The sequence below is a fragment of the Pogona vitticeps genome, chromosome 13, assembly GCF_051106095.1.
Source record: "Pogona vitticeps strain Pit_001003342236 chromosome 13, PviZW2.1, whole genome shotgun sequence".
Taxonomy (NCBI): domain Eukaryota; kingdom Metazoa; phylum Chordata; class Lepidosauria; order Squamata; family Agamidae; genus Pogona; species Pogona vitticeps.
In genome coordinates, this window is record NC_135795.1 from 21287648 (window position 1) to 21307389 (window position 19742).

The 19742-nt window shown below is 60.3% G+C and overlaps 2 protein-coding genes and 1 long non-coding RNA gene across 3 annotated transcripts in view; 1 reads left to right on the forward strand and 2 right to left on the reverse strand.

Annotated features, from left to right (window-relative positions):
* Positions 1 to 1161: 1161 nt before the first annotated feature.
* On the reverse strand, positions 1162 to 2166 carry LOC140702511 (hemoglobin subunit alpha-D). Its single transcript, XM_072982483.2, has 3 exons — positions 1982 to 2166; positions 1622 to 1826; positions 1162 to 1399 (listed from the first exon to the last, which is right to left on the reverse strand). The coding sequence occupies exons 1-3, from the start codon at positions 2074 to 2076 to the stop codon at positions 1271 to 1273; spliced, it is 429 nt and encodes a 142-aa protein (XP_072838584.2). The 5' UTR covers positions 2077 to 2166; the 3' UTR covers positions 1162 to 1270.
* Positions 2167 to 6523: 4357 nt separating this feature from the next.
* Positions 6524 to 19742, forward strand: part of CORO7 (coronin 7) — a 57501-nt gene continuing 44282 nt past the window's right edge. The window contains exons 1-7 of the mRNA XM_078381351.1: positions 6524 to 6679; positions 9329 to 9422; positions 10640 to 10702; positions 12241 to 12311; positions 13013 to 13196; positions 14881 to 14957; positions 17293 to 17343. Of these exons, the coding sequence (XP_078237477.1) occupies positions 6620 to 6679; positions 9329 to 9422; positions 10640 to 10702; positions 12241 to 12311; positions 13013 to 13196; positions 14881 to 14957; positions 17293 to 17343 (600 nt within the window). The 5' untranslated portion in view covers positions 6524 to 6619. The remainder of the gene's footprint in view (positions 6680 to 9328; positions 9423 to 10639; positions 10703 to 12240; positions 12312 to 13012; positions 13197 to 14880; positions 14958 to 17292; positions 17344 to 19742) is intronic.
* Positions 14010 to 18394, reverse strand: LOC144584687 (uncharacterized). The gene is made up of 2 exons (XR_013539103.1): positions 15670 to 18394; positions 14010 to 15024 (listed from the first exon to the last, which is right to left on the reverse strand). It is a non-coding gene; the product is annotated as an uncharacterized LOC144584687 (long non-coding RNA).

Below are 19742 nucleotides of genomic sequence, written 5' to 3' on the forward strand. Positions count from 1 at the left end.
ATGCATTGGCAAACCACCCCCACCGTTACGGCCAAGCCCATCAACCTTCCGGCCGGGGCCTATTCAGGACCCTGCCGCCCGCCCCAGGCCCAGCCCTCGATGGCAGGGATCTCGGGGCGGGGAGTGCAGGAAGAGCGCCCGCCCCGTCGCCCACCGAGGGGCAGGAGGTCGCCGGGGCCCTTCTTCGCCCAGCCCGCCAGCCAACGCGGTGGGGAGGGGGGGTGTCGCCCAGGGCAGCTGTTATTGGTGCCAAGGGGTGCCTCCACGGGGGGGAGGGGAAGGACGGTCCGCGGGGGGGGGGAGAGAAGGAGAGCAGCGCTCTTCCCACGCCCGGCTTGCTCCCTCCCGTCGGACGCGCCGCGGCGGTGGGCGGCGGGCGTCCGCGTCCCTTCTTTTCTGCCTCTGCCCAACCGCGCAAGGCAGAGGAGCTCCAGAGGCGAGTGGAAGGAGCCCCGGCCGCACCCCCCCCCCGGGCGGTTTGGGGAAAGAGCGCCGGGAATCCTCAGCTAATGGGGAGCTGCACACCCGCTCCCCTCCCCTTCCGTCCCCGTCCGAGGGAGAAACGGAGGAGGGGGGGTCCCGGGGACAAGGCCGCTCGCCACCCCTCCCCGCCATCCCGATTCGGGGCCCTGTGGTGTGGGGGAGAGTCCAGATTTCCTCTGCTGGGGGTCAGTCCCGCCGCCCCCCTGCTTCCTTCCGTGGGTCAGAGCCGGTTCCCAACGATCTCTGCATGTTGGGCCGGATTTCTCTCGCCCCCTCCTCGGCACCTTCAGACCCCCCCCACCTGCAGCCCCTTCCTTCGTCGCCCCCCCCCTTCCCCTGGGCTCAGCCCCTCCGGATCTGTCATGGTTTCCAAACAATCTTGACACGCGTGTGCATGTATAAGTGTGAGAGATCGCATGCGGGCCCGTCAGGGTTCTGCGTTTTTCTCTTTTCTTTTACCGGCATCCTCGTTCGGGGAGGGGTCCTGCGCGGGAAGGCCGTCAAAGCACCCCCCGCCCCCGCTTCTCTTCCCGCGACAGGGACCGACGCCTCTTCTGGATGAAGCGCACCTCGCCCAGCATCTCCTCCCCCCCCCGCACTGCTGATGATGGAGCTCGTCTTAGACCGCCCCCCCCCGTCGGTCCTAAGCCCCCTTCCCCAAAATGAGCCAGGCAGGCGGCGGTTCAAGGGCTTTATTGCTCAGAGTTAGGCAACGGAGGGGCCCCCAGAGCGCTCCGGGGCGATGGCAGCCCCCAGCGGGCAGCAGGCGGGCGGGAGGACTGGTGGCTCATCTGTATTTCTCGCACAGCACGTCGGCCACACAGTAGAAAAACTTGTCCCAGGCCAGATGGGCGAGAGCGTTGTATTCGCCGCCGAGGTGGATGCCCAGCACCACGTGGAAGCATTTGGTCAGCAACTGCATGGGGGGGGCAGGGGGGGGAGAGAGCGAGAGCAGGAGGACCGGTCAGTGGGCAGCAGAGGCGGGAGGGCGGGGTGTGTGTGTGTGAGAGAGAGCAAGCTCGTGGAGGAAGGGCCCCGCGCGGAGGTGGAGCCCCCACCCAACGGGGGAAGGGTCGCCCCCTCCCTCCCTCTCTCCCTCCCTCCGATCCCGGCCCGGGGGCCGCCCCCTCGGGCTTGCCTTGAAGTTGACGGGGTCCACGCGGAGGTTGTAGGCGTGCAGGTCGCTGAGGTCGGCCAGGGTGCCGCGGATGTTGTCCAGGTTCTGGACGGCGCTGTCCAGCGCCTTGACCACCTTCTGTCCGTGGTGCTGCACGTCCTTGGAGTGCGGGCTCAGGTCGAAGTGCGGGAAGTAGGTCTTGGTTTGCGGGTAGGCGCAGAACATCCTGCGGGGGTGGGGGGAAGGAAGGAAAAGGAAAGGAAAGAAACCCGGTCAGAGGGAGCTCGGAGGAGCCGGGAAGGGGTTCTTCTCTCCTGGGCGCGACCCCGCCGCCGCCGCCGCCCCCGCCCGCCCGCCCGCCCGCCCCGTCGCGGGCAGTACCTGCAGAGCGCCTCGCCCCCCAGTTTATCCAGGTGAGGGCCGAGTTTCGCCCAGGTCGTCTGGATCAGTTGGCATTCTTCGGCGGAGAGCACCATGGTGGGCGGGCGGGCGGCGGGAGGTCGAGACGGGTGGCCGGTGGGTCGCTGCTCGAAGGACCAAGAGGAGGACTCGCAAGCTGGGAGCCGCGCTGGGGCGGCCGCTTTTATGGCCCACACCCTGGGCTTGCAGGACCGCCGCCCTCTTATCACAGCGCCCAGAGGTGCCGGAGGGACAGGCAGCTCCGGGGCCCGTCCTTCTCTCTGTTGCTGCTGGAAAGAGAGGGAGGGCTGCCTCTCACCCCCCCCCACCGCCCGCCCGCTTTGCTCATGTATGGGGGGGTGGGAAGGAAAAAGGCCACTGTCACCTTCAGGCCTCTTCAATGCTAACAGCATTTTCCATGAATTCAGTGGTTCAAAACATTTGCTACCTGCTCCATAGGATAAAAGTTCTCCACAGGAGGCTTACAATGTTCTTTAAAATGCCCACAGTGTTTTAAAACACATACAACTACGTGCACAATGAGTTCCAACATTAAAATTCAATTAAATAAGTTCAACTTAGCCTCCAAAAACGAACAGAGAATTGAAAAAGAACATTAAAACTGCTTGAAAAGGGGGGGGGGGGGGGAATTGCAACGTCCAGCATTGAAAGACCCCCTCCTGAGCAGCCAAACTGTGGGCCAAAGGATTATCCAATAGAGTCTTTGCCCTTATGTTGGAAAGACATCCAGGAGGGGCCCAGCCCAGTTTCTATTGGCAGGGAGTTCCACAGCCTGGGAGTAGCCACTGAATTGGAGGCCTTCACCAGACCTGCCTGTGAGGATGATGGGACTGAGAGAAGTGCCTTCCTCAAAGACCTTGACACTTGGGGAGACGCCTCTTTACATGTATTGATGGGTTTGGTTTATAGACGGGCCCCTTTTGACTCAGACCTCTGCCCTGGACTCCCACCTGCAGGCACTATTCTGGGCAGTTTAAAAGTTAAAACTGAAAAAAATCCCGATGTAAACAATGACCAGAAGGCAATGTAAGTTCTGGGCAGAACATAAAGCCATAAAACTGGAAACAACATCAGACACAAGCAGCAAACCCAGGATGGACCGAAGAAATGTTGGAGGTGAACATCTTCCCCTGTGAAAGACGTGGGGGAACATTCAGCTGCCCAACCCCGCCCCCCCGCCCCCCCCAAGATGCTGGTAGGAGAACCTCTCTGGGACCTCCTCCTCCAAAGCTGTCGAACCCCTGCCTGAAGGGTGCCCGCGAGGGAAGGCAACCTTCCAGGCAAGGCCAGGCCTCAAGCCAGGGTTCGAGCCAGCCCTTCCACCCTCCGGCTGCCGCATGTGGTGGGCGTCCCCGTCTCCCCGGGGATTTTTTGTTTCTCAACCAAATGCCACCCACAACCTAGCTCTCTGTATAGGCAACTTGGCAGCATTTTTCCTTCGCTGTTGCCAACAACTTGCAGTCATTCAGGACATACATTTTTTTTCCTCCAACTCCCCCCTCCCACACACACACACACCACCTTCCCGCTTCAATGCAGCTGGGCCGGGGGGGGGGCAGGGGGAATCGTCTAAGCACTTATGTTTCCTTTTGCTGTCAGGATCCTTTTTGGGAGGCGGGGTGTGTGTGTGTCCTGGTTACAAGGAGAGTGTATGCTTTTTTAAATACAGTAAATCAACCTGGATGCAAGAGGACATGCTGTGTTTTTCAGCTGTTCATCTCCCTTCTGTGATATTAAAACAGGTGGGGAGTCCATCCTGCTAGCAAAACCCAGGGGCAAAGTGCTCCAAGGGACCCAGTCCCAGCAGCCGAGCCATGGGGCCCAGTCCCATTCTGAACCAGTCCCTGGGCAGACATGAGGAGAGGGCAGGACAAGAAGCTCCATACTGAGCAGCTGCCTTTGAGGTGATAAAGGGTTAAAAAGGGGGGAGTCTCGCATGGTGGGGGGCAGGGGCGGGCGTGGTGGGGAGAAGCTCTGCCTTTGTGGCTTCCCTAAGCGCTGGCCGTGGGAGTGATGAGTTTCCCCACAGCCTGTTCCGGGACCTCTCCTCACCCTCACCCTCTCGCCTTTGAATCTCTGCAGCTTTACTCTCTTCAGTCGGAGCTCAGGTCTTTGAAGCTGGGATCCTATGGGCTGGCCTAGTGCTCTCTGCAACTTTACGCATCAATTAAAATGTATTATTTATTTGTCGACTCACAACTGGACTCTCGAAATTCCAGTAAGTGCTAAAGCTGCAGGAGGCGCCCGGTTCTGCCCCTCCCTCCCTCCCTCCCCCTCCTTCTGCTATCATGGCCCTGGAGACACAGCCCCGGCCAGGCTTATCACCCCCCTTGCAGAGGGTGGGAGGGGTGATCCAGTGGGGGGGGACTCCTCGCACCCCCACCCCTCTGCACGTCAGAAGGCCCTCCTGGTCTCTCAGCTCTGGGAGGGGCAGGGATGGCGGGAAGGATGTGCTGTGCGCCAGTGCTCTTTCCAGAAAGCCAGGCTGTGGGGCTGGCCCTTGAGAAAGGGGGGGGGGGGAGTGCAAGTCTTGCTGCACCAGGAGGATGACCCAGCTGATGTTTGGGGCAGGCCACTTGGCTCATCTGGGGCACTGAATTGCAGGGAAACCCAAGCCTCACGTCAGGGGCAGTCAGCAGCAGCTCTCCCTTCTGGGGGCAGGTGGTGACCACATTTTCTCCCAGGCTGGGTGGTGTTCCCCCTCCCGGCCACGTGCCGAACCCTGAGCCCCTTGGCAGGAACCCAGCTTGGTCCTCAGGGCCAACCTGGTGACCAGAGGCTCCCGGGCCTGAAGACGCCTGGCCTCTCTGTGGTGCCTGGCTTTGCTCTTTGCGTCCACCCAGGTCCGAGGCTCCAGTCCTGACCCTTCCAGTCCCTCTTCGGGACTGCCAGCCCCATCTCCCTTTTGACTCAGACCTCTGCCCTGGACTCCCACCTTCTGCTTGACGGTGGACCCGGAAGGCGGCAGCCAGCAGAGTGTCATCGCTTGACGGGGACCCGGGAGATCCATATCCTGAACGAGGCACCCAGAAGGGCAGTGTGACCTTTGGCCGCCCCCTTGCTCTGACCTACTGCACAGGGTTGTTGGGAGGCACCTGGGCAGACTTCCACCGCCCCAGCCCAGAAATGCTCCTCCTTGGAAGAGGGCCAGAAACATCACATCGTTTTCCCGAAAGCAGACACCGGCCCTTGGGTGTTGCAGAGACCGACACGGCAGCCGCTACCCTCTGTCCAAAGTCCCAGCCCATTGACAGGGAGGGAGTCTTTGGGCAAAAGGAAAGCCAGCCCAGGCAAGCACGGGGCTGCTTCTGGCGGGCGATGCCTCCTTTGTCCAGAGGCACACTCACCACCTGGAGGAACGTCTGGTCACCTTCTTCCAGACTTGATGGCAAAGATCATGGCCTTCCAGGGGCTGGAGTGACCCAGCCCACAAGCAGCACCACTGGCTCACAGCGGAGAGGCCAAGACACAACAAGGAAGGGCCACCTGTGAACTCAGCGGGGCAAGAGCCGGCCATGTCAGCCCCAGCCCTTTGGGAGGCCTCAGGAGGGCTCGGCTATGCGGCTAGGAGCTTGGGGTGGTTTTTTTCTACACGGAAAGGAGGCAAAGTTCACGTTATTGACACAGGAGGAAAAGGAAGCAAGAAGAGAGCACGTGGTTACAAACAAAGTGGCCCGTGGGGGGGGGAGAGGGAAGATGGGTAGTTTTGTGCCATGTTTAAGAACAAAGGGGGGGTGGAGGAAGGAGACAAGGACCCCCCCTCCCTTTGTCCAGACCTGGCCTTTGCCTAGCATCTGAGCAAGTTCAGTCTACTTTATTGTTTGGCCTGATGCTTTTCGTGAAACAAAACGGTTTGGCAACGGGCACGTCTACCCAATAAAACCGGTTAGGCTTAAAGGAGGTCCCCAGAGCGCTGCTTCTTCTTTTTTGCTGCACCTCCTTGCGGGTTATCTAAGCCCACCGTCCCGGAAGGAGAGAGGAGATGTCACTGTTTTTAGCCAGAGAGGTCCCCTCTTTCGGGCGTCCCGGGCCCTGCTCGCCAGGGAGGGGCCCGGGGCCCGATCCTTTCCAAAGGCTGCCTTCGGTGGAGAATTCCTGAGGCAGGAAACCAGGGGCTGCCCCCGGAGCTCAGCCCGGCCAGCCTTCTCCCCTTTCTGTAGCCGCCTCGGCTTTCCTCTTTGCCCAAGACGGGAGCACGGTGGCGGCTTTCAGGCCCTCCGGGTGGGGGGGGGAGGGCCCAGCGAGGGAGCCCCCGGAGCCCACCTGGCAGGGTGGTTGTGAGAGGGCGGTCGGGGGGGGGAGGGAGAGGAGGACGGAGCGCCGGCGCCATCCGGCGGCCCGTGGGGGGAACGGCAGGCTCTACTCCCTCCCCAGCCCGAGAGCCGCGAAGCCCTCCCGCATCCCGCCCCTCGAAGCCGGCCTCGCTCGGCCCCGCCTCGCGCCGGATGGTGCTGGGTCTCCGGAGCGCAGCAGGCGGCCGGGCGGGGGGGGGGGGCGGCCGGCCGCGGGGGGGCGGGGCCTGGGCCGGGGAGGGGCGGGGCTCGCCGGCCCCCGCGAATTCGGAGCCGGAGCCCGGACGGCGGCGCTTGCAAGCCGAGCATGAACCGCTTTAAAGCGTCCAAGGTCCGGCACGCCGAGGCGCGCGTGGCCCGCAAGGAGGTGAGTGGCGGCGGCGGCGGCGGCGGGAAGGGAGCCCCGGGGGCGGCGCGCTGCCGCCTCCTGCCGGGGCTCTTTCCGCCCCGGGAGAACCGCAGGCTGGGGTAGGGCAGGGCAGGGCAGGGCAGGGCAGGGCAGGGCAGGGCAGGGCAGGGCGCCCTTCCGCGCTCGGCCGCCGGCCCTCCTCCCCCGTCAGACGTCGAGGCGGTGTCCGGGGCTGAGCCTCCCCCTGTGACTCCCGTCCCGTCCCGTCCCCTCCGGCGGGGACGCCCCACCACCACCCCGGGGCCGCCACCCGTCCAGGACCGGCGTGGGGAGGGGGGTGGCCCGCCTGGGGTGGCCCCGACGCCCGGTGCCTCGTGCGGCCGCTTCCGCCTGCCTCTGCCTGCTCTCGCCCTGCCGGCGGCTCGGAAGCGGCTTCCTTCCTCTTTCGAGGGCTCTGCCTGGCCCCGGGGGGGGAGGGCGGGAGCCTGGCCCTCCTGGACAGAGTCCGCCCTGTTGCTTCTCGGGCGGGTGGGGTGGGGGTGGTGGGGTCTGCGACTGCCAGACTTCCCTGCAAGCTGGTCATCCTGCGGGGTGGGGTGGGGGGGACTGGGAGCTCTTCCTCCGCCCGCGGGGTGCCTCCTCCAAGCTAAAAGTGAGCCCCCCCCCCCAGGAGGAGGCCTGACCGGGGCGGGGAGCTTTCCAGGAGCCTTGGGGCGTTTCCCGCGGGGCGCCTCCCGTGGAGGGTGAAACGGGGGTAGGGGGCTGGATTTGAGTCTGCAGACCGCGGAAGGAAGGTGCCTTGGGATGGTGCCCTGCAAGGCAGCCGCCGCTCTTGGCGGAGGGGTGAAGGGGGTGAAGGGGGCAGAGGTGCCTCCTGCCTCTTGCACCCGGATCCTCCTAACTGGTGCTTCTGGCGGTAGAACCGGTCACCATCTGGGCCGATGTCCCCTCCTTGAGCTGCAGACCTTCTTCCCCAAGAGGGAAGCCAACCGCGCGCGGGGGGGGGGGCGGGGGAAGGCTCCCTGCCTGCTCCGCACCTGCCAAGCTGGAGAAGGTGGCTCAGGAGGGCGTTGGGAGCTGCCTGGCAGCCATTCGAGCGGTGGCTTCCCTCTGGCAGGCCCAGACAGGGTCTGCCCTAGACATTCTGGGGGCCCCAAGGAGGCTCCCTGCCCGGCTTTTGCTCTGCCTTACCTCAGAGGGAGGCCCCTTGGTGCACAGGTCTTGGCACCTATTTAACATACCTTTGCATTTCATTTTGAAAAGTCTGCAGCAAAAACAACCCTCTTGCGGCACTTTTAACACATTTTATTCAGCCTAAGTGGTTGGTGGATCACCAACCTGCTCCCCTGGCCTTCTGCGGACAGGAATGTAGGAGGGCTTCTTGTTCACAACTAAGCCTTGTTAGCCTTCAGATGCCATAAAACTCTGTATTGTTTTCAATTAAAAAACAAAACAAAACGCAGTAACCTCAAAGCGGTTTAGAGAACAAAGTCGATACAATAGAACTAAGTACCAAGAACAATAAAACTAGGCCTATGCAAGCAGCAAAGCAGTTCCCGAAAAGCTACAAGGGTGGGGTGGGGGGCGAGGATGTTGCCGACCTGATCAGGAGATGCTTGAGCAAACAGACCTTGGACAGGTTTCGGGAACAGCCCCTGCTGACCTCCTGCCTCATCTCTGCCGGGTGTGTGGAGCCACGTGGGAGCGAGCTCTTCCCTTGCACGGCCCTGCCAAGTCCACCACAGACCAAGTGGCTGCTGAGACCGACTGGCAAGGAAGGCCTTCATGCAAGGGGAGTTCTAGGCAAGGGCATAATTAATCACAGCAATTTTTAGATTGCAGAGCTGAAGGGAAGTCAAGCAGCCGGTTGCCTGGGCAACCTTTTCTCTCCATGGCAAACGTGGGAACTGGGATTGGGATCTCTCCCTCTTGCTGGGGTTAACAGCAGAAGATGCTCAGAAGAGTCTAACTGGAAATAAAACAAGCCGGCCTGGCCATCCCTGAGCCAAGGCGTTCTCACACAAAAGTTGCTTGGACCTCTTGCGTGGGCTCAGAAAAGTGTAACGGCTGAATTTCCGTGGAGTTCTTTTTATTCAGTGGGGCTTGGGGGGGCAGACAAGGAAGGGGGAAGAGGGCTTCTAATTGTGTGCTTTTATTTATTTCTAATTCAACTTCTGATTCAATTTGCTCATAGGGTTAATCATTTATGTGGTGGCTCAGTTGAGGGCTTAGCTGAGACCAGGCTGTAAGTGCGGAAGGGACTCGGCCAGGGAGCCCAGCTGGAAGCCATGTCTAATCACCACGCCCCCCCCCCCCCCCGCCCGCCTGCCCGCCCGTGTAGGTTTGGCTCCTGTGCTAACTCGGTGCAGGAAGCCACTGTTGTTTTTGGTGGCTCTTGTTTGTGGAGGGCTTCGCGAAACCTTCTGGAGGTCTCTGGACCCTCAGACTGGACCTTGATGGGAGTGATTCACGGTGTTTTAAGACTGTTATTTTGAATATATATATATATATGTTCTTATGGGTCTCACTTCTTGCCAAAAAGGGCTCTCAGCGCAACAGGGAAATAAATAAAATGTGATTCTTGGCCTCAAGGGACAATGTCCTTCCTTTCAGCTCCTGTCTCTTATCTCTCCCCCCCCCGTTTCCTCTCCCACCTTCTGCTTCCAGGTATGGATCAGGGGCCTTCGGGGAAGCTGCCCGGCTGCCTCCGGGAACATCAAGGTTGGATGCTGTTGGATCGCTTTCAGTACAGATCCAGCAGGTGAGGGAAGGGCTTGCCCCAGGATCCGACCTGCCTTGGTGCCGTTGGGCCTGCCGAGCCTTCTTCTCCTGCTCAGGCTTGGCCAAAGGACCGGTCCCCGGAGAAAGAGCAGACAGGCGTCTGGGAGGGGATTTGTGGGGGGGGGGGGTTGTTGGTGTGCCTGGGAATCCTAAGCCATGCAGGATTCTGTGGCCGGCAGGTGGGGGGAGGAGTGCCCCCTCCCTGCTGGACAAGCTCTCCTCCTGGGCTGCTCGGCAGGAGCCTGAGAGGAGCTTTCCGGGAGGGAGGCCTGCAAGCACCTCCCCCCCCCCCCCCGAGCTGCAGAAGCACAGCTGAGCAGGAGAAGCAGCTTGCACTTGCAGGGGGTGGTGTGTGTGTGTGTGTGTGTGCGTGCGCACACACACCTTTGCTTTCTAACATGACTGGAATAGAAGGTGGGCTTCACTTGGCACGCCCTTCCCTCCCTGCGAGAGAGCCCCCCCCCGCCGGCCAGCTGGGCCTTTTCCAGAGGATTCCTGCCTTTAGGGCTGCCAGCAAAGAGGCAGAAGGCACCTGCCCTGGAGGCCTCGGGAAGCAGAGGTTGCAAAGCTGGGCTCTCCACTCCCCGTTGCCCCAGGTGGGCCTCACAAGGCGCAAGGGGGGGGGGGCTGGGAACGAGGGCCCCCTCGCTGTGTGCTTTCTTTCTTCCCTGGCTGCCACAGGTGATGGCTGGGCTGTTCGGGGCCCCTGCTTTGGGAAGCTAAGTGGGACTGGGGCTGGTTCATACCCCAGCAGGAAACCCACCAAGGCATGCCCCAGTGCTAAACTGGGAGGTGGGAGTGTAGGTGGGAGGCAGAGAGAGGCAGCGTAGCTCATACTTTGGGCGCACGAGGGCACAATGCTTTGTCCATAGGAGGTCCCAGCTCTGCTCTCTCTGGGTAAGGCGAGGCAAGGAGCCTGGCTGGAGGTCACCAGGGCTGCCCGCCAGAGACACCCGAGGGCCCGGCCCAGGAGAAGGAGGCAAGGCCAGATGGCCAGCCGAAGCACGAAGGAGGCGATGGGTTTCCACTGGGGCCCTGAGAGCAGCGAAGGCTGGCTGGGGGGATCCTTCTATCCTCCCGCCCCCAGAAATGATTGGATGGGATTTCAGCATTTGAGTGCTGGGAGGGGGGCGTGGGCGTCTGATAAGGCAAGTGGCCTCCTGTGACCTTGGCGACTTCTTCCCCCCCCCCTTGCAGGTGTGCTGGGCCTGGTGCCTCTGCAGGGCGAGCGGATAGTGTCCCACCTGCCCTGCCACTCAGGTAAGCCTCTTGCTTGGCCGGCCTTTGCCTGCAGGCAGGTCTGGGGGGGGGGCTCGGGCAGGTGAGAGGGCCCAGCTTCAGTGGGGACTTATCAGGGGCTACGAGAAGCCTTCTGGCCACCAGCCAAGGCAACGGACAGCCTTGGGTTAAAATGATGGGATGTTCAAGGGCGGTCATGGGGAGGGGTTGTGGTGGGACGCCCTGTCAGACCAGATGTCTTCCCTTGGCTTGAGTGGCGTCTGTGACTCCCCTGGCGCTTAGAGGGTCCTGGGCCTTGTGAGTCTCTTCCATCCGAGCTGGCAAAGAGCCGCCTTGACCCCTTAGAGACCCACAAGGTTTTTGTTTGTTTGTTTGCTCCCTCCGTGGTGGGGGGCGTCATCCTTCTTCAGAGATGCAGGCGGGCAGCCAGCTCCCCCTCGGTGGCCTGACTTCCCTTGTCTTGCCAGCTCCTGCCACCCCCTCCCGCCCACATCCCTGGGAAGGCTGTGCGTTTGGACCCCTGGCAGGGAGGGTGGACAAAGGCCCATTCATTGGGAGAGCCTGGGGCTGCCGGGGGGGGGGGGCAGAGGGAAAGCGAGACTGCCGTGCCCCGCTCTGCAGGAGAGGGCCAGGAACAGACCGTGAGGGTGAAGGAGGGGATCTCCTCGCTGGGGCAGCTGCCACCAGGTGTGCCAAGGTGAAGAGGGAGGCCCGGCACGCAGAGCTGGCAGGCTGGCCCAGCGCCACAGGGGCCCTTGGCCTCTGAGATGGCTGGAAGGAGCTCCCTTCGCTTCCTCCTCCTGCTTTGTGGGCTTGCCGTTCTCGCAGGCCTGCAGGAACGGAAAATTGCGTAGCAGCGACCTACTTTCGTGGGCTCGCCAGATGCTTCAGCCGCGCTGTTCGATGCTGTGCCAAACTCTCCTCCCGCCCTGTTGCCCTCTCCAGCTGACCCTTGCCGGCTGGTGTGCCGTGCCAGGGCCCCAGGGAAGGCGGGGGTGATGGGCTGGGGCTGGCCTGCAGGTGCCATGGGGTGGGGGTGACGGCCAGCTAGCTGTGCGCCGGCCCCTTGGCGGCCTCGGCAGCTGCCCACAGAGGTGGGCTTGAGGCAGGTGGGCTCGGCCACTCCAGGAGCCCTCTCCCCTTGCCCAGGGAGGCTGGCGGTGGCGGGACGGGGGGGCAGTGCCTGGTTCCCCTGCCTCCCTTGCCTCCTGCTTGGGACGGATAAAGAGGGTTGCGATGAATCCTTTATGAAATGCCATTTCTCTCTTTTTTTGGGGGGGGGGAGCCTGGCCTCCAAGACCAGCTTGCCAGGAAGAAAGGAGTTCTCTTGTGAGCCCTCCCCTCGAAGCTGGGCACAGGGAACCTCCCACGTCCACTCCCCCGCTCTCGCCTCACCCCCACCCCCACTGATGTCCGACCAGGATCCCTCTTGCCTCCCCTGCTGAGGGTTCGGGTGGCTGCCACCTCCCAGCCTCCAACAATTACATGGGGACGGTGTGTGAATGTGTGTGTGGGTGCTTATTTGCTCCCCCCTCCCTCACTCCCTCTCTTTTGCTCAGATGCAGTGACTGATTTCGACTTCTCCCCCTTCGATGAGCAGATCCTGGCCACCGCCTCGGCCGATGAATGTGTGAGTGCTGAGGTCTTTGCGCATACCCACCCCTCGCCTGCCTTGCCATCCCTGCTGGAGAGGCAACCTTGGGGGGGGTGTTTCCCCTCTGAGCGCACTTGGGTGGGTGGGAAGTGGGACGGGGGGACGGAGGCGCCTTGACCAACAAGAGGACCTCCTCTCTCGGGCACTGTGGGTGTCGGAATCTCCCCCTGGGCTGGGGGATTCTGGGTGGTGTAGTGCCCAAGAGTAGCCTTATCCAGGATTTGCACCCAAGGGGACGCCTGCCGCGTGTTGTGGGGGGAAGGGCCTGTGCGCGCACGCATGCCGGCTCAGTCCTCTCTTGAGCATGGAGCCCCTTTCCGGCCCCAGCAAAGGCTGGATCCCATGGGGGGGGCAGGCTTTCCCTTGGGGGCCCCTGCTGCGCGTTCTGCCCTCCGGCCGGCTCTTGCTGAGCATTTCCCTTCTTCAGGCATTTGCTAGTCGTGACGTTTCCCTCCCAACCCCCGAGGCATCCCAAACGGGGGTGTGGGGGTGTCTTTTCACCTCCCTACTTGATCCGTGCAACAGCCTTGTGAGGCAGGTCAGGTGAGAGACCGTGGTTGGCCCAGGCCTTCCACTGAGTCTCAGCGCAGGGTCCTGGCTTTAACCACTACACCAGGCCACCTTTCCCCGCCACGTTCTGAGCCTGGGCTGTGTTCTGTGCCTTTGCTGCTCTGCAGGTGAAGGTTTGGCGCCTCTCGCACCCGGGCCAGGACCTCTCGTCTTCCCCCCACATCACCTTGGGGCCTGAAGGCAGCCGGCTGGACTTGGTCCTCTTCCACCCCACAGCAGACGGCCTCCTGGCCAGCGGGGCTCTGCGGAAAGTGAAGATTTGGGATGTGGGGCAGCAGCAAAGCCTGGCAGGTAACACTGGGGGGGGGGGGAGAGATGGTGGGCTCCTAATTACTCTGATGGGTGGGGCTGGCAGAGTGAGGGTGGAGCCCCATGGATTGCAGGGGTTCTCAGCGGTGCCGGTGTAGCTCTGGTCGTGGGGAGGTCTAGGGTTCCCTAGGAAACACACACACCCCCAGAAAGAACCAGATTTATGCCCATCCAGGGTCTGGGTTCTGCCACCAGCCCCTCTCTGGGGGGTGGGGGTGGGGGCCAGGGAGAGGGCAACTTGAGGGCTGCCTGTTGATCAGGTAAGGGTGGAAAATGGAGGCGTTTGCTGCAAGAGCGAAAGGGGAAGCCAGGAGGCTCCTCTTGCGAGAGGAGGGCAGGAAAGGAGAACCGCAAAGAGGCCCGGGGAGCGTGGCAACCCCCCCCCCCGATCGGTCACGTGGGCCCTCGGCTCTCTGCTGCGAGGCCTCCCTGCTAGCAGCCTCCACTCTCAGAGCACAGGGCGAATCTGCCCTGCTCTGAATTCACCCTTCCCAGGGCAAAAAAAAAGGCTTGGATTTCCGAGTGCCATCCCAGCTGCCTGTTCCCTGATTTCCACCAAGACGAATAATTTGCCAAACGGTCCTTCAGGCTGTCCCTGAGTGGCCACAGGAGGCAAGTTTTGGAGGCACACTGAACACTTCTTCTTCTTCTGTCTGTCTGTCTGGAAAAGAAGAGACTCCCGCAACTCAGAGTTTTGCTCCTGCTTCTCTCATGCATGCATCGGCCCATCAGGGGCCCAGCCTAAATCATGTTGGCGGTGTCTGTTTTTGAAAGCCGTACACGTTTTAAATTGCCTTTTTGGAGGGCGTACTTTAGTTTTCTTTATTTGACCTCATTTGCTTTGTCCTTCCCCTCTGTGGAGACCCCCAGAGTGTCTTGCAATAGACATGGATTTAGAACAAAGGAAAGTCGTCGCATAAATAAGAGCGTTTGAAGAGCACAGAGCACAGTTCCTGAGCTCTCTCAGGATAACGAAGCGTCATGTGGCAACTTTAAAACTAGCAAATGTATTGTCACCCTGAGCATGAATGGACGCTTGGCCCATTTCCTCCGTGGATGCAGACATCTCTGGGGCTGGCGATGGGCGTCCCCGGGCGCACGGATGGGAGGTGGGGCAGAGCAAGGACTCGTTATTCTTATGACTTGACGGGCAGAGCTTGGACTACAACTCCCAGTATCCCTAGTTAGCCTTCTTGGAGTTGTAGGCCAAAAGGATTTTTTTTTTCTGAGCACTGATGGAATGACCGCCACCAGACAAGATGTGGGAACACCAGCCAAGCCCCTCTTGAAAACAAGCCTTCCCCCCCCCCAGGAAACAAGGGAGGGGATGAGGGGGTTCTAAGCCATGAATTGAGTTTGAGTTATTGGGGGGGGGGCCTCCCAAACGGAGTCCAAGTTGAGTCGCACCCCCAGCCCCGGCTTGTAGGTCCTTTGGGCTTCCACCTCCTGGAGGACTCCAAAGGCTATCGCCCTTGGGAGGCTTGCACGTCCTTTCGACCCACGTCCTTTCAAAGCCCTCGGGGTCCTCCTTCCAGGGCGGGTGGGGAAACGAGGGTGTCGGCCAAGCCACGACAGGGACCGTGGCCCATCTGCCTGCTTGCCGGGCGGCTGGGCCTTGGAAGGCGGTTCCTACCAGGTGACGCGTCTGCTGTGTCGTTCCTTCCAGATCTGGAGCAGCACGAGGACCAGGTGCAGAGCTTGGCTTGGAAACCGGACGGGTCGCTCCTGGGCACTTCCTGCAAGGTAGGCTCTCTCTGTGTGCGCGTGTGTGCGTTTGTGTTACGATAGCACAGCCGTGTGTGAGCTGTCTCTGCAAGAGAGCAGCTGTTTATTATTTATCAGAATTTTTTAAAGAGATCTATGTATTTAATGTTTGTTAAAAGTATTTACTGTTTTCCCGTCCCTTCTGCGTTCCCAGCCGCCTAGCTAAGGCACTGCCTGTACCCCCATGTGAACACTGGGGGGCGCTGCGCACATGCCCAATCAGCCTGGCGGGAAGCCTCCTTCTCGGGCTGTGAACGGAGGGACGGACGGACGGGCGCCCAAATGAAGGAGAGAGAGAGAGAGGCCTGGCCTCTTGGCTTGCAGGCTGCCTTGCCCGCTCCCCCACTGGTTCAGCCTCTAACGGGCAGCCTGCTCCCGTTGCTGCCGGCGCTGGGTTTTTGGGCAGCCGTTTCTGGGGGCTTCTGAGGTCCCATGTCTTGGAAGCGGCAAGAACCCTCCCCCTTTGGGAACCAAGGGTTTGGGCAGCCTTGGATGTTTCTGCTCACAGGGACTGAGCGGTGCATCGCCCAGCCCATCCTGCCCCGGGCCAGCCTGGCAGCAGGATTCTGGGAGCTGTAGTCCAAAAGACGCCCCAGCTCTGAGTGTCTCCCATTAGGGAAGCCCTGAAAGCACAGCCAGGGATTTTTCCTGGGTCTTGGGGGGTATATTCAAAAAGGGGGGGGAGGCTTACCTGCCTCTTGTCTCCTGGGGGATCTTACTTGCAGTGGGTGGGTCTCGTGCAGAACAGCAGGAGGGTCCCCCTCCCACCTAAATACAGACAAATTGCATTCCCTGATCCTGCACTAAGCAGAATGTGAGCATCTCATCTCTTTTTCCAGAATGACAAGGCTTTTTTTGGGGGGGGGGAGGGGGAGGCAGTGGTGATGCTTCTTCAGACCCTTGTTAGGAGGCGGGTTCCGGCTTATGCCGTTCCTCTTGGGCGGAGCTTTTGCTGGGCTTCCAGGCTGGCCCAACCACAAGTTGCACCAACAGCTGGACCAGAGCGCTTTGGCTTCTGCTAGCCCCTCCCTCTTGGACCTGGAAGCCCACGTCAGTCCGGGGTTTTGCAGTCTGAAAGAGTTTCCGAAATCAGCCACTGCTCTGAGCGGTGGTTTTCTGGTAAACAGGAAACCCAAGTGAAACCATGTGCAGGAAGGAGAGAGAGAGAAACCCATAATAAGCCCATGACTGGATTCCAGTCCTCCAGTTTATGGCTTGGAAGATTGTCAGTAATTTTGCAAAGGATGTGGAAGCAGGAGAGAGAAAGAGAGAGAGGAAAAGTTGCCTTGGAAGAGGCAAAGACCAAGTCAGAAGCGTGAAGCTAATTCAGAGTTTGGACTGGGAAGTATATGCCTCTCGTTAGCTGTGTTGGTTAATTGGGACCCCAAAGCCACAGAGGCAGGGCAATACTTTTATTATGACCCAAAGTGTACAGGCTTGTGAGTTCCCCAGAGGTGTACTCATCAAGCTTAGGGCTAACAGCAAGAACAAGAAGAACAATAAAAACCCATTGGTTGTTGTGGGGTTTTCGGGCTCTCTGGCCGTGTTCTGAAGGTTGTTCTTCCTAATGTTTTGCCAGTCTCTGTGGCCGGGACATCTTCAGAGTCAGAACAGAGCACAGACAGAGTTCTGACTCCTGTCCTCTGAAGAGGCCCATGGCCACAGAGACTGGCGAAACGTTAGGAAGAACAACCTTCAGAACAAAGAGCCCAAGAGCCCGAAAACCCCACAACAAACATTAGATCCCGGCCGTGAAAGCCTTTGCGAATACAATATAAACCCAGTTAGGTCAAAGGGAGAAACACGGAAGTCGAGAAATGTGGCTGGATGGGGTTTTTTGCACCTCATTTTTCTGGCTCCAGGCACTCTGGACTTTCAGTAACATGAGAAGCAATAAAGATTCTTGTGTCACCTTAAGGATGAGCCCGTCTTGTTTTGCCAATTGCTTCGTCAGGTGCCCGAAGAAGGAAAGCCACAACCCACCACAGCCGGTGCCAAATTAAACCTGGGCTCCTTGTTCCTTCAGGTGCCTTTGTTGGGCCTGAGAGAGAGGGATTCATTTCTAGGGGAAGGACCTCCCTGACCGGCCCCCTCCCCCGCGGGCATCAGATCCAGGCCGTCCCATCCCGTGGGGGTGGCGGTGGTGGGGCTTCCCTCCTCTCCGTGGGCAGTGCCACGTGAAGCATGGCAGAAGGGAGTGGAGGGCTTGTCCCCCAAGGAGAGAGAGAGAGGGAGTGGGCGTGCGTGTGTGCATGCGCACCTGTTGTGTTTGGTGTTTTGGGATCATTCCAACCTCCCATCTCCCTCTCCTCAGGATAAAAAGGTGCGGATCTTTGACCCTCGAGCCAAGCCTACTGCCTGCCAGGTAAGTCCTGCTCCAAGGCGTGTGTGTGTGTGTGTGTGTGTGTGTGTGTGTGTGTGTGTGTGTGTGTGTGTGTGTGTGTGTGCGTGTGTGCGTGTGTGTGTGTGTGTGTTTGTGTGTGTGATGGGAAGCAGGGAGGGCAGGCAAAAGAGAGAGGGCATGGCTGAGGCTAGCTCTGCAAAACACAGTCCTTCCTTCCTAAAAACACTAGCTCTGCCTTCAAGATTGGAAATCTTCCTTGGAAATCAAGGCCCCCCCCCCCCCCCGAGCCATCCCCCTCGGCCCCACCCCACCTCCTGACAGCCATCTCCTTTGAAGCGAGCTTTCCTGGACTACAAGCTCCTCTATCAGACTGAGGAAGGCTAGCATCACCCTCTCCCCAGAAAAGCAAGAGCCGGGGGGGGGGGGCAACAGCCTGTGTGGCCCGTGGCTAGCCCAGTAGGTCCCAGTCTCAGATTTGGTGGGACCCAAACTTTCCTGGTTCCACAGGAGGAAGTCCTGCTGTCCCTCTCCCTGTGGCTGCTTAAAGAAAAGCGAAGCCCAGGGCTAATTTCCACCCAATTTCCCCGCCTGTCCAAGGGAGCCTTAGCTTCATTTGGATCGAGGCCTGCTTGTAGGATTTGGGCTGTGCCTTTTGTCTTTCGCACCTCTGGGCTCAGCAGCTCCTCTGGGAGTGCCCCAGTTTTCAGCAACTGAATCCCCCTTGAAGCAGGTGTCTGAGCCATTCTCATGAGGCCCCCCTTTCCTCTTCTCCCCCCCCCATCAGAATTACAGTACTTGACTGCCCTCAGGGCTCCCAAAGCAATGCATAAGGACTGAACTTTTTTTTTTAATCTTATTTGAAAACAAATTAAAAGCTATTTGCTGGCTGTGGTGACCAGTCTGCCACCCCCACCCCCCCAGGGAGAAAGGCCTTGATCTGGGGCACCCCTTCCGGTTTGCCTGCCTGCCTGCCTGTGAGCCAGCGGCCGGTTTCATCCTTGCTCCTTCCAAGCAGCTGGGCTGTGGGATCCTCTGAAGGGAAAGAGAAGCTCTCCATCCCTCCCCACCTCCCTCCCCCATCTATCTCCACCCCCACCCCATCATCTCTCACGCTGGGGTCACCCTGGGGGTACCTGGCTCCCACCCTCGGCAGCCAAGCGGCCTTCTTCTTGCTCGGAGGGAAGTCCATGGCGGTGGCGGTGGTGGTGGCGGCTGCCTCAGCATCCCCTCTTTTCCCAAGAAGGCCGTGGGAAGCAGAGGCCGGGAGAAGGCCCAGAGTTTGGGAAGCCTATTTATAGCTTTTCAGCGCTTCTGTCCTCTCAGGCTCCTGCTCCCCAGCCGAGGGAGGGGGGCGAGTGGGCTGCAGCTTCCGCTTCCCCTCCCCCGCCCTCTCTCCCCCCTCCCCAGCATCCTGATAGCCCACTGATGCCCAGAGGAAGGAGCGAAGGGGGAGAGAAGGGGCTGGGGGGGGCTGGGGCTCTGGCTGAGGCGGGTGAGCCTCCTGGGGGCCCTTGGGCCCCTCTCCCTGCCTCCGTGTGTTTGAGGCTGGGGCAGGCGAGAAGGACAGCGCCCCCCCATCTCTTGGAGGGGGCCCTGCTTTGGCCAGCGTAGAGGTGGCGCGCTCTCTCTCTCTCTCTCTCTAAAGAGGTCTGAATTTACAACTTGGGGGTGCATTCACTTCCTGGCCTGTTTCCTGCAGAGTGACTTACAGTATGATTTGAGGAGTAATTTTCAAAAATGGGTATTTATGGAAAGGTTTCTGAGCAAGATGGTTTCGCTTGTACCCCAGCTTAAGGTTCGAGGGTACAGGGTGCTATCCTGACAGGCACTGGGGTGGGTTGTGGTAATAACATGCTATTAAAAGGACCGAAAACAATTAACTGTTTGGCAAAAGTGGAACAATTTGAAGGGATCAGAAAACAAGGGTGGATGGAGAAACAGAGCCAGGATCTCCCTGGGGCCAAATACTTACTTGGGTGAGCAGCTGGGTTTTCCTTTAGGCTGGCCAAATGGGGAGGCTGGGAGTAGTACTGGCTGGGCCAGCTACTCTTCCTTTAGTGGCTGGGTGCCAGCTGGGGGATTCTGACTCTGTAGTCCCCCCCCCAAAGCCCTGTTCCCTCGTGGCTAAGGAAGAGCCTCATGAAAGAGATGCCCTGCAGGCTCTGGGTGGCCAGAAGGTCCTCCTCCCTGCCCTGAGGTTGCTTGTGCATGAGCGGGGGGGGGGGAGGGATGCCGATGTGCAGATCTGCTGGAGAAGGATGGGAGTGACTCACATCTGGAGATGTCCCGTGTGAGTGGGGGAGCTGATGTCACTGGAAGCAGGCGGAGGAAATGAGCCAGAGGCCGGGAAGCTGCTTTTCTGGCCGAGGCTCGCTGGCAACCCACCCGTGGCCTCTGAAGTTCCCGGAGAGGCATGTGAC

Excerpts from the sequence above, each read along its gene's own strand:
- LOC140702511 (XM_072982483.2), bottom strand. The coding sequence starts at position 2,076 with ATGGTGCTCTCCGCCGAAGAATGCCAACTGATCCAGACGACCTGGGCG. Across the intron at positions 1,827-1,981 it reads GGGGGCGAGGCGCTCTGCAG|GATGTTCTGCGCCTACCCGC; the intron begins GTACTGCCCGCG and ends CCACCCCCGCAG. Across the intron at positions 1,400-1,621 it reads TGGACCCCGTCAACTTCAAG|TTGCTGACCAAATGCTTCCA; the intron begins GCAAGCCCGAGG and ends CCCCCCATGCAG.